This window comes from Rhea americana, unplaced genomic scaffold, assembly GCF_003343005.1.
Source record: "Rhea americana isolate MKP2758 unplaced genomic scaffold, rheAme1 scaffold_291, whole genome shotgun sequence".
In the NCBI taxonomy this organism is placed as follows: domain Eukaryota; kingdom Metazoa; phylum Chordata; class Aves; order Rheiformes; family Rheidae; genus Rhea; species Rhea americana.
In genome coordinates, this window is record NW_028186414.1 from 986,629 (window position 1) to 998,765 (window position 12,137).

Consider the following 12,137-nt stretch of genomic DNA (forward strand, 5'->3'; position numbering starts at 1 on the left):
ACTTGCGAGATACTAGTTTCACTCTAAAGGGCTGATCAATTGCTTCTGAAGAGGCTGATGGTATTAAAACGAATCAATGAGATCTGCGGTTTCCTTTGGACTCTTGATAAGGTACAAAATAAGTTCCAGACAGCCTTTACTATTCAAGCAAAATGGATACAGCTGCAAATTTTGAAGTCCTTGCTGCAGAGGGTCTCCTAACATCAGCAACACAACCAAGACGAGCCAGTTTCTCTAAGGCAGAAAACTGGTGCTTCAAATCTGAAGATACCTCTCCAGAGAGRAAAATCACCACAAAATTCAAAGTGTGTGTGGAAGCCATCTCCCCAGACACTTCCACTCTTCCAGAAGCAGACTGACAATCTTGCTGCAAGGGTGGTTATCGAATGCTTTAGTCTCATTAGTTTCACAGTCACACCACTAACGTCTTGAATTGACCCAGTAAGATTTTCAGCTAGCTSCATTAGCGTCTTTTTCACGGATTTTGACACAGAAATTGGTATTCATCTCTTTAACTGTCTCTGGTCTTTGGGATAATACAATTATGTGACATCAAATCTCTCTCCATTGCTGCACTCACCATTTCTGTAGTGATACTCATCAGCTTTTATACGTGTTATTCGCAGCCCTTGCTTCTCTGCTTGCTGCAATCAGCGTATAACAGTAACTTAGAGGAACTGGGAGACAGCCTATCAATAAATTATCAGCGTATCTCATTCTCATCAGTTGTCAGTACACTGAGAGCATTTTTCCCATGGTTATTCGAGTTGACAGTGCAGAGGCGAAAGGGTGAAGATGAAAGGGCCGCYTGGCTCTGAGAGCAGCACCTGACGCTTCCCCCTCTCCAGTAAATTATTTTGCTCCCAGTGGGGAAAATGGCAGCGCCCCAGTGCCCATGCCTCAGCTGCGCTGCCACCTCCGAATGACCATCGTCCCTGAGGCATCCTCAGGGCCAAATATCCTGAGGAACAAAACGTCRCATTTCCTTCAGGAAGTACTTGCCGAATCCCTCCCATCCCTCCTCTTCCATKCACACAGTCCCAGGGAACCGGAGAGGCCACCGTTAGTTAACAACCCAGGGCCCAACCTGGGCTGTGGTGAGAAAGCCACTGCCAGCTGCTGCTACCGCAGCACTCGCGCAGGAACCGGTCCCAGCAAAACACAGGGATCGCTCCTTTGCCGACTTCCAGGTCTCCTTAAAAAAAACCCAAACGGCATTTCTGTCTCTCGCAGATGGGGGAAGAGCAACGGCCCTCGTGAACATGCCCTCGCGTGACAGCGGCTCCCTAAGGCCCTTTGCCTCAGCTGCAGTCAGGTATGGGGGGACGCCCCCGGCGGGTTTCCCCTCCCGTACGGCCCCATCGCAGCCCAGCCGCCCAGTCTCAATTTACGCTGCTACACGGGGTCAGAGGAGCGTTTTTTCGGACGCCGGCCTCCTACCTCACGCCCTAAAAGCAGCGAAACGCAGCAGGAGCGCCTCGCTGGCGAACGTAGCCTTCAGCGGTGACTGACGCATTCAACCGAGACGACGCACGAGGTGGGAACTCCACGCAGTGACGGACATTTGTATCAGGAGAGATGAGACAAAAACAACAAAAAGCCCTGGCTCTGCTTATGGGACACGTAAGATTTTTGCTGCTCTTTTCAACCACAGTGCTATTTAGATTACAGTCACTTAACGTGAACCAACAATAATATAAGCTCTTCTGCTGCTCTGAGAGAGGCTATAAAAATCTCATTGTCAGCTGCATCTTTCATCGTGATAACCTCATTTCAACTGAAACAAAAATCTCTGAGACATCAGCCCCCTCCCCCCCCGCCTTCCCTTTTTTATTTGCCTATAATAAGGTCTATAGTCCAGGGAGCTTTCAGGCTGAATTCCATGCATTGTGCTTCACAAAACGAAAATCTGGTATTATATGTCCACTGACATTCACATCAGCAGCAATTCATGCAGCAAGAAGCCATATGCCATGCACCTCTGATTTAACTGTATTACAGAAAACATATATTAGGAAGAAGAAATAAAAATATAGAGGCAAGAGCGGTTCCCGGGACCTGATGATTATCCATGCTTGAAGACAAGAATGACAGGGGCAATATCACAAAATACGCTGTTCTAGTGACAGTTCCAGTTAGTTCATATCATTTCCCTTAGAGACTAAAATGTCCTACATACAAGTGATTTCATACAAGAATTCATTCCCAGCACAAACTGTTTTTAGCAGAGTAACAAAGGGGGGGGTGGGTGGGAAAGAAGTTAGCACAGATAACCTAGAGCCAGTATTTTCCTCTGGCTTTCCATTCAATCATCTTTTTGAAGGCTGATACATATATTGGCTTGATCAGCACCCACAGAGATGAAAATGAAGAGCACTTTGAAAATACAAAGTACCAACAGTTTTAAAATTTGCCATCTACAGGGTGCTAAGCAGACCACTGTGTATCCTGCAGTAATACACAGACTTCACTAGGAAATGGGGGTAAAATCCACTCTTTCAAGGAAGTCTGGCCTTTTACAAATAACAGATTTAACTGCTGAAACCAACAGCAACTTTCACTGGGGGGAAAGGCTGAGTCAAACGTCTGTTACTGACCAAGGAATGGATTTTACTAAAATGCTCTATTTTTTCCCTTTTCTTTTTTAGTAACAAGTGCTTTGTTGAGACATCTCATCCTTTCTTTGCTTTCTGCTTGAAGAATTCATCTCTTAGTATACCCATCCTCAAACATAAAGTGGCAGAATTTCAGCCTTAAAATGCTTCTCCTTTTAAGTCTATAGCCTCCATGAAATCATTACATACTTGATCACTGGAGAAGGACAGTTCAGCTACAATAATAACTAGACGTGACCCTGCTACTAAAGACTTCCAAAGCCTTCTGGCAAAAACAGAAAGATTATATTTAATGAAAAGAATTCTTCAAGCTAGAAAAATATTTCCTATACTGCAACATGCAGAGAAAGGCAAGTGCGTGTCTCCTTACTGCTTCGCTGTTCAGCATAAATACTTTTATCTCACAAATCAACAGCAAGTTGTTTCAAATATATTTGCACTCTTGATAATGTTAGCGGACACTGAAAATTTTTCAGAAGGAAGCAGCTAACTACCTTGAAAAACATAATATGCTTGTTCAGTTCCTTCAAGCGCTTCTAACTTTGGAGTAGGAATACATAAATGTAGATCTGATTTTTACAGTCAGCTCCCTCAGTAAGTGGAGGGTTGCATCATCAGAGTCTTCAATACTCCTCTTCAGGTGCCTGCAGCCAGAAGCAGCAGAGGAGAAATAAACTTGCTTTGACAAACACAGTGGGACACATTTGGACATCTCACAAGTGTAAATAAATGCACAGAGATGGAGAAGTCCAAGAGAGCCATTTCCAAATGAAAAGCTGATGAAGAAATAAATCTGCAGTATCCAAGTCACTAAATGCATTGAGCACTGACCAAATGCTAGGGAAATGTTTTAAATAAACAGGCTCTCCCTATATTACATTAAACTGCTGAAAACAAAGCATTTTTAAGCAAGTGATTACTAACAGAATAGGCCTTGACAACCTTCCTGCTCCCAATTAAACTCTTCTAAGAGATTCCACTGTGTTTGGACAGTATTCTTTTTTTCCAATTAAAAAACTCACCTTTTCTCTATAAGCCATGCAGCAGACTTGCAAATTGAATGTTGTCATAAAAATATATTTTTGCTAATTTCATTACCCAATTAATGAAACAATATATTTATAGCAATTATCTGCTTCCAATAAAATTTAATAAAGTACTAATGGCCTCAGGTGTGAAAATAYGGAATTTAATTTGTGCTAATCTGCCTAAGCCTGGGGAATACTGAATACACTCTGTGTGGGAATAATTTATTTGCAGTATCCCTGACTACTACAAACAAAACATTACCAAGGGAAGGTGTAATAAAGCTCACCCTGCGGGTTCAGCGTTTCCCACAGGTAAAATGCAAACAGAACAGTCTTCCAGAGKTTCTCTCAAAAGAAGCTAAGTTCCCCTGCTTCAGACTGGTGAAACACCCAAAAGAAAATAACCACCACATTGGAGAACATCTGTGAAGAGCTATTCAGGATCCCTTCCCATATCTATCACCAAAAGGGAAAGTGAGCTAGACAGATTTGCATGGTTGACCACAACCGCGCAACTCTGGAGCTGCCACCACCGCTGCTAGACCCAGTTGGGAAAAGGAGCACAGCACGACTGCAGCGAGGCTGGCGTGTCCTGAGCGGCTGGCCACGACCTGCAGCCTGCCCTGGCCTCTCCCAGACTTGCAGCAGACCCGCAAAGCAGGTGACAGGTCCTCTGCCACGGCCACTTTGCATCGCTGCCCCAACCCCTTCCGAGCGGCCTCCGTAGGCCTTTACTCCTTGATTATTTACATTATCTGATTTAGCGTTGGCCCACGTGGCCTGCGTCCATGCAGAACACCACTTACACAACTGCTTTCTTTAAAATCCTGCCCTTGAGCAATTAGTCATACTTTGAACCTAGCCTTCACCAATTATTCATCCTAAAGCTACCTAAAACATGACAATACTAGAGAAGCTAAGAAATCTGTGGCATGGCACTTCCAAACTGTCACTGAGCACAGAAACAATATTTTTCATTTTCATATAATGCTTGGCTGCCTTTTCTGTTATCTTGTCATGAAGCAAGCAAAAATGTTCACAGGGTCTAAGCATGAGCAATAAACATCTTGTGGTTATCAAATGCCTCAGTGTTTGCTTTGGTATTTAATTACAGGACTCACGTAGGGCATTTATTGTTTGCATCTGCTGCCACTGTGAACAATATCCACTATACTGATTACCATACAACACACGGTTTGTTATGCGTATAGCTGTCAGAGACACGTATTACAGTCTTGCAGAGCAGACCTCACTCCTGCACCAGGGATCCGATGCTGTGGTTTGGCACAGCACCAAAACGCACATGCAGCACAAGCGCCGTTGTTTGGGGTTACCCAGCTCTGCCACTAAGAAATGAATGCCAGCTTTGCCAAAAGACTGAAGTCAGAAAAAATGCTTTTCTCATCACCGCAATACAAAGTAAGTTTTCGTAATGACTTTTAGAAATTGGCATTTTATACTACAATGACCTAAAACATATGGCCAGATGGCAAAATAAGTTAACTTGCATTCTCAGTAATGAGAAAAATTGGTAGTATCAATAGCCAATCCCCTTTCCTGCACCCCAAACCTGTAGTTTCCGTGAATGCAATAAACTTTGATCTCAAGTGAGAGGGACTTTTAAAGTTTTTCCAGTTTTGATGTCCCCTGCTTAACTTTAGCCATGTTGAAAAGACAAGCTGTGTCTTTGTTAAAACTTGTGATTTTTGGCTATCTAGGAACCCTATACACTATACACTGTGCCCATTCTCTGCAAAGTAGCTTCAAAACCTCTGTAGGTGAATCAAATAATTTTGTTCTCTATCACACAGTGGGACTGGAAGCAGTAATTTTTTTTCCACTACACAGAGAATTAGCAAATTGTTCCGCAGATCTAATAAGACAAGCTATGGCTGGCCCTACAATTAAAATAATCCATTTGTTCACTCTTCTTCCTCCTAGCATGTGAACTTCAAAGCTATAAGCACCACCAGTCTGAAATATCTAGAGAACAGAGGCAAGAGAATAATCTTGTCCCTCACAAAGTGTCCTTCCCATCTGTGCTTGTCTTGTCTCATGGCAAGTAATATCTGTATTTTACAATACCACTAATACAAGATGGCTATTGCAATGTAAATTTTAATTTGGCCACCCATTAGGGCTCTTTTACTTAAGTGCAGCTAGTGGAGATTAACACAGAATTTTCCATTGGGAGTTTACATTAAAGTGGCACCAAGGGAGGAACATTACAGCGGGGCAGTTACCTTGAATTCCACCTACCATCAGGTAAAAAAAAACCCTCAATCAAACCAAAAGAGTCCTTCTCAAGTGAAGTACTTAGTAGCTTGTATGGCAGCTAAGCCCGATCACCTTGACCAGGCAGAGCAGAGTAGGTGGCCCCAATGTGAGGGAGGACTGACCGATGAGCACCCATTTAAACCGGCAGTTTCTGCTGGAATGTGAGCAAACCTTGTCCAGCTTTTTTGCAAACACCACCAACTCTGGAATCAATACATAACCTTTTCTTCTGCTGTGATAAAACATGTAGAATTATGTAAAGTGTAGAGCTAAGATTTTATTTTCAAAGTTGTAAGCCATTGCTGTCACAGATGACTGTGGAGGACAGAGCTTGTAAAGTGTCCTTTGATCATCTGCAGGCTCAAAGAAAAACAAAAAGGTTTCAAATGAAATTGTTGCCACTTGCATGTCTGTCTATCTAATTGCATTTAATTCCTCTAGAAAACTCACCAGGCATGAATTATGTATGTCTTTAAATGTTATAAAAGCATAAAATAAGCTTAGCTGCCTGACTGAATTATTTTATTCAGACATCTACAAGTATATTGAGAGACTGTAAAAAAGGCTCTAGGTCTGACAGTATCATGCTATTGCCAAAGAGATCTGAGGATTTTTTTCAAACACATAGTGGTGTAACAATTGAGCCTGACAAAAGGTATCTGCTTAAATGAATGAAAGTCTAAAACACAAAGCATGAGATCAGAAATGTCTCCCTAAAACACCATCACATTTTTCCAACTATGAACATAGTGCTGTTTTAATTATTTTTTAAAGTCTTAAAATGAACAAACTGATAATGAAATCTCCACAACATGGACTGAGGAACTACGGTGGAGCAGTGTGTTATTTTGCCATCAAAAGCCCTTAAGAATAGGCACTGAAACCTGAAGGGAAATATCCAATTACTTCACCTCTTTTAGTGCCTATCATTCTCCAATGCAAGAGATGAAGAAACAAATCTTCATATGTGCACACAGACCTCCTACCATCTCTCATATGTACAATCTCCTGTGATTAATCAAAATTTTAAAATTAAACAAAAAAGGCTCCTTTTCTTCCATTATGATTAAAGATCACAGCAGGTAGATTAGCTTTCTAACAGAAACACCAGCTATTAAAAGCTACCATCCAATATACTGAGAGTTTCCAATTATATTTTTTGGAGATTTTACGGGAGGAGAGGAAAGAGGAGGAAAGAAAAGAAAGATCCCACCACCCAAGGGAATAACAAACTGTAGGAAAGTGGTGTTTCATACATTACCATAGCAATCAAGTTACTGAAACTGAAGAACAGTAATACAAGAAAGGAGAAAAGAGTTTTTTTCACATAAACCAGACTACTGCAACTTGTAAGCTGTGCCTTCTTCCCATTCACTCATCAAAGCGTGGGCTGAATGCTCCCTGGGTCCACATGGCCTCTGCCTGCCGAGTTTTCAACACTGACTGCTTAAAAATGGATACCCCTAGCACATAAAGGAGATGCAGGAGGAATATGAACATGCCCTGATCACCAAAGTCTTTGCCAGCAAGGATTAAAAATTTTATTGTTTGATTTGGCAAAGCCATCAACACTGGCAGCTGTCACCCATCAACCAGATGAGTAAACTCAGGGTACCACTATATAACATATCATCCCCCACAATCCAGAAGTGCTTTGAAAGCCCACACAACCACAGTTTGCTTCACTCATTGATAGTTATCAGAAGAGTGATGTACCTCACCACCACATATCATTTGGAAGTGGATGAGAACACAAAATCTCCTTGTGACTAGAAGACAGGTTTCAGATAAGCAGAACATAATGGTTGAATTGTTAGAAATTACAGAGCCGAAAGAGTTTATTATTCCCGCCTTTACAAAAAGTGTTAAGAAATCAAGATGGACTTGAGCAGACAGAGATCATGGGTTTGTCTCTCATTCACCATACTGTTATCACCACATGAAGACTGGTAGCATGGTGGGAAATAATTGAGCTCTGTTTATCGTTTACTTTCAGGTAAGTATCACCTATGTCTGCAATGGCACAAGCAGTCGGATCTACTGTACACCCTACCCACCCTGAAAAAGCTGCTGTGTGAAGGTACAGCATTTTCAATAACAGATAGCAAAAATCTGTTTTTCAGCACAGAAGAAACTGCTTGATCTTCCAGGCAGCTCCACAGAAAGTGAAAAGTAAGTTTCTTCATTTTCTTTCTAGGTGGTTTGGGCTGCTGCTAGAAACAGGACTGTTCTTTCCCTGAATTTCCTAGGATTACTAATACTCAAACTCAAATTCTGGGGAGTTATATATACAAATCCTTCTTTTCACTGAGATAAAAGATCTGTAAGTAATAGATACTTACTAATACATTTGCCTAAGACAACCACATATTATGAAGTAGCCTTTTTACAAGTTGTTGCTTTTCTATGGCCTTGATTTCAGGTTTCCATACTGTTCAGTGAATTATCTTGCTATTGCTCCTTCTGTTCCTCTGGATCATTTGGTAAGAAAAGCCTGTCAGAAGTTCTAGGTAAGAACAAGCCTCCAGGTCATCTAGGCAAAACAGCTGCCATTTTGTACTTCCCCTCTCTTTTGCCAGGGATGAGGCCTTGCTATCAGCTGTCTTACCCAAAATAAATTAATAATGGCTATTCCATACTGCATCCTGAAGATCCAAAAACAGGCCATTTCCAATCAGCAGTTAGGCATGATTACTTTCATTAGCTCCCATAACGTTCATGTCTGGCGTCTTTACAGAATCTATATGGCACATGTTAACAAGGGGTAGCAGTCCCACTTTTTGCTCTCAAGGAACATCTCTGTAACTAACATAGTCTCAGGTAGAGGCTAAAGATCCAGGCAAAGGACGCGAAAGGATGCCAGCTGGCCAGAAGAGTACAAGTGTCTCATTTTTGCAAATGATACTGTTCAGGCTCTGGTTAAGTTAGAAAGTTAAACTGGGATGTGTAGGGTCTACTCAGCCAGTCCTGTTCTGCACAGCTTTGCTACTGGTTAGTAGATTGTCTGACAATTCCAGATTTATCTCCTCAATAAAAGGGGTGTGATACTGAGATTTTTCTTATTTTTTTAAAGAACTTTTAGCTAGCTGCACTGTACCGCACTTTGTCAGGATCTTGTCCATTCTTGAATATTTTAACACTTCAGTGCTCATATGAAATGAAAGGGATGCACAGAATTATCACCATAGTATTCTCTTTGTATTATTTACAACCTCAGAGGCTGCAGCGCTTCAGTATARTATTACTAAATGGCAGTTTCCCCTCAAGCTAGGTTTTTATCTCCACAGTCTACAGTGCAACATGACTGAAAAAGGTCTGCGAACCTTCCTTACACCTCCTATCACCTACCCTCACTTTCTAAATGCTGCCTTTCTGATGCACTAAGAAGCTGAACAGATGAAACTCCACAGCATTCAGTGAAGGTAAGATCAGTAAATCCTTGTGCCCCTAGGGAAGAGTGCACAGCCTTACTTCACCATCCTGCCAGTTGGTCCCTCCCCGCCCTTTTTCTTGCCTTGTTGAAGTCCTCTGAAGTTGCCCTCATTTCCTTCCATGTCTTGTTCAAGAGCTGAATGCAGATACAGAAGAATTCCTCAAATGATCTGTCATGAGTGAAGAACATGGGGTGGAAATCGTTGCAGGTCTCACTGGCTAAAAACAGAAAAAAACAAAAGGAGTGGAATATTTATAGGCAGGAACTTCAAAAACGAACAAACAAAACAGAACCCAACTACACAAGACAGAAAATATCTTAATCATCAGGAACCCCAGTTCTAATAGCAAACTACACCAAATGATTATTCTGAAAAGCCAGCCCTGGTCTACAGCCTAAAAGGCAATAAAACACAGTACAGAGTCTCTCTCCAAGAGACCAGGAGCAAAACCAAGAGGAAGTAACTACCTGTTTGCCTGAATATTCTCTCAGTTTCTACTTTTTTGTGTCAAATTCAGGTTGGGACATGGAAAGACAGAGACAGAGCCACGGGCCTCTTCATCAAAAGATCAGCCTTCCCCACTGCTAACAGTGTGGACCATATTGTCTGCTGAGAACCGGACAGCGAACCCAACCAGTCAAAGAATAGTATTAGATCACTGTATAGACCGAAATGTGAAGCTCTGCTGACACAGCAGATAAGCTGCCRTATTGTAGGCAGATAAACCACAGAGGGAACCACAGAAATCTAGACAAACATATAGAAGAGAATATAATCGATCCAATTTTTCTCTATGAAAATAACTGGAAACAAAAGTAACTCTTTCTTTTCCTCTTTAAACAAATACTGGCTTTAGGGAAGGCAGAATAAAATGCTATGATGATGATCTCAAAAGGGAGAGTATAGTTTTACAAGACTGCTGTGAGAGAGAGGACTAGATTTTCAAAAGCTACGGGTAGGGCTGAAGCAGTGCTAACCTATGGGCATTTCTAAAGAATGTGGGGACAGAAGAGGCTTTAGCCAGGGAGAAAAAAGGCTTCTTAAATCTTGTCATGACTTACGGGGCTGCTTTAGTAGGTGCAAATTAATATACATAGAGCAACATCTTCCCTTACTTTCAGGATCAAACTGCCACCACTTAGATAAGGTACCTCCACTACAAGAACAGCAGAAGTATTGCGCCTCAGGAAAAATCACCTTTTTTCTTGAGACTGGATCCCTGTCTGATATACACCTTCTTTCAGTGGAATTGGAGAAACTGGATGAAGACTCACCACAGGAATATGTGGATGGCACAGCCAGGCTGACTCTCTCAGCTGGTCACCACCACTTGGTCCCAGTACCTCCTTTAGCAGTACATCCATCTGTTTGGTGTGTTTAATTACCTTCACTATCATAGCAGCTGCTGCCATAGGCACATGAATTGGGCTCAGAGTCACCTGAAGTCTCAAGCAAAAATAGTTCCTGACCTTTCCCAAGATGCACTATTCCAATTATAGAGCAAAACTCTGAAGCTTAATTGTAGATTTGAGGCTTAATTTTAACATCAAATTTACTAAGATCTAATCAATTCCTCAGCTATGTAGTTAGGATGAGAGTTAATTTAGGAGCATCAGGTTTCATTCTAACCAAATAAACTTCATTTACTTCGAAGGATATGCAGCCAAAAGGGAATTAGTCAAAGCACAGACCTATATTTACAAGGCAGGACTCAATCCCTTCAAAAGAATAAAATGCCTGAGGCATGATTTTCAGAACACCTTCAGCTTCCATTCATTCCACTGGAGCTGCAAGGGCTCAGCACTTCCAATAATCAGACCTTCAGCCTGTAATAATGTTAGAGACACAACAGAGCAGATTCTCAGAGGGCACTTGTCTTTAAGTCATAAAATACTACAATGATGAGAAGAAATAAAATAACACCAAGCAGAAGAATGCAGCCAGTACCTTTGCTATATAAATCACTGCATGAAACAAGGCAATAACCTTGACGTATGCTGGCCTTTCTGATCCTCCTCAGAGCCTGAGCTTATCACTGCTCTTCCTCATAAAAATCAATAAATCAAAATAAATGCAAAGGCAAGGGATGCTCAGGAACTTGATCATTGATTCTAGTTCATGCCACTTATGATAATCAGCCCCAAATGGTATCTACTATGTTGACTGCATGCAGAATTAGAAGTGTCCCATTTTTTTAAAAAAACGCAACTAGACTACATACTGCAGTTTATAACTTTTCAGTCCAAAGATAAAAGAGTAAAAATCACTATTACTGATATAAATGGAGAAAGTTAATCTTGTTAGAAAATAAGATCAATGTCTTAAAGGAATCCTAAGAAAAATTCGGAAACAAATAACAAATGACTTCTTCAAAATTCCCACTCAGCATCCAGATAGTAGAGAAAAAAAATCCATACTCAAAGGTAGCTTTTTTGTATGTCTGTTAAATGATAATGATCCCATTCAGTCAAAACATCACGAGTGAAGCACATCAGCAGTATTCATATTATATAGCTTGTGCAATGCAGGCCAATGCTTAGATGTCTAATGAAACACAGTCCTTCCCTTCTTGACAGGCAAGCTGAGGGTGAAGAAAAAGGCAAAACTGTTACTGGCAGTTCCCAGAACCGAGCCCCAACTTGTCTCTTGCCTCTCTCCCCCCAGCGCTAGGCCAGTGCCCTTACTATCAGAGTACTGCTCTCATCTGAGTAGTGGACAAGTTGAGTGGTTGTTCAGTTTTACCAGTTACAGACTTCTGGTATTTGTTCGATCTTTTCTTTTCT

General features: G+C 41.4%; 1 protein-coding gene across 1 annotated transcript in view; it reads right to left on the minus strand.

Moving 5' to 3' along the window:
* Window positions 1–9,568, minus strand: part of LOC146593511 (engulfment and cell motility protein 1-like) — a 106,530-nt gene extending 96,962 nt beyond the window's left edge. Inside the window, exon 1 of the mRNA XM_085309146.1 lies at window positions 9,435–9,568. Within this exon, the coding sequence (XP_085165272.1) occupies window positions 9,435–9,542 (108 nt within the window). The 5' untranslated portion in view covers window positions 9,543–9,568. The remainder of the gene's footprint in view (window positions 1–9,434) is intronic.
* Window positions 9,569–12,137: the final 2,569 nt, after the last annotated feature.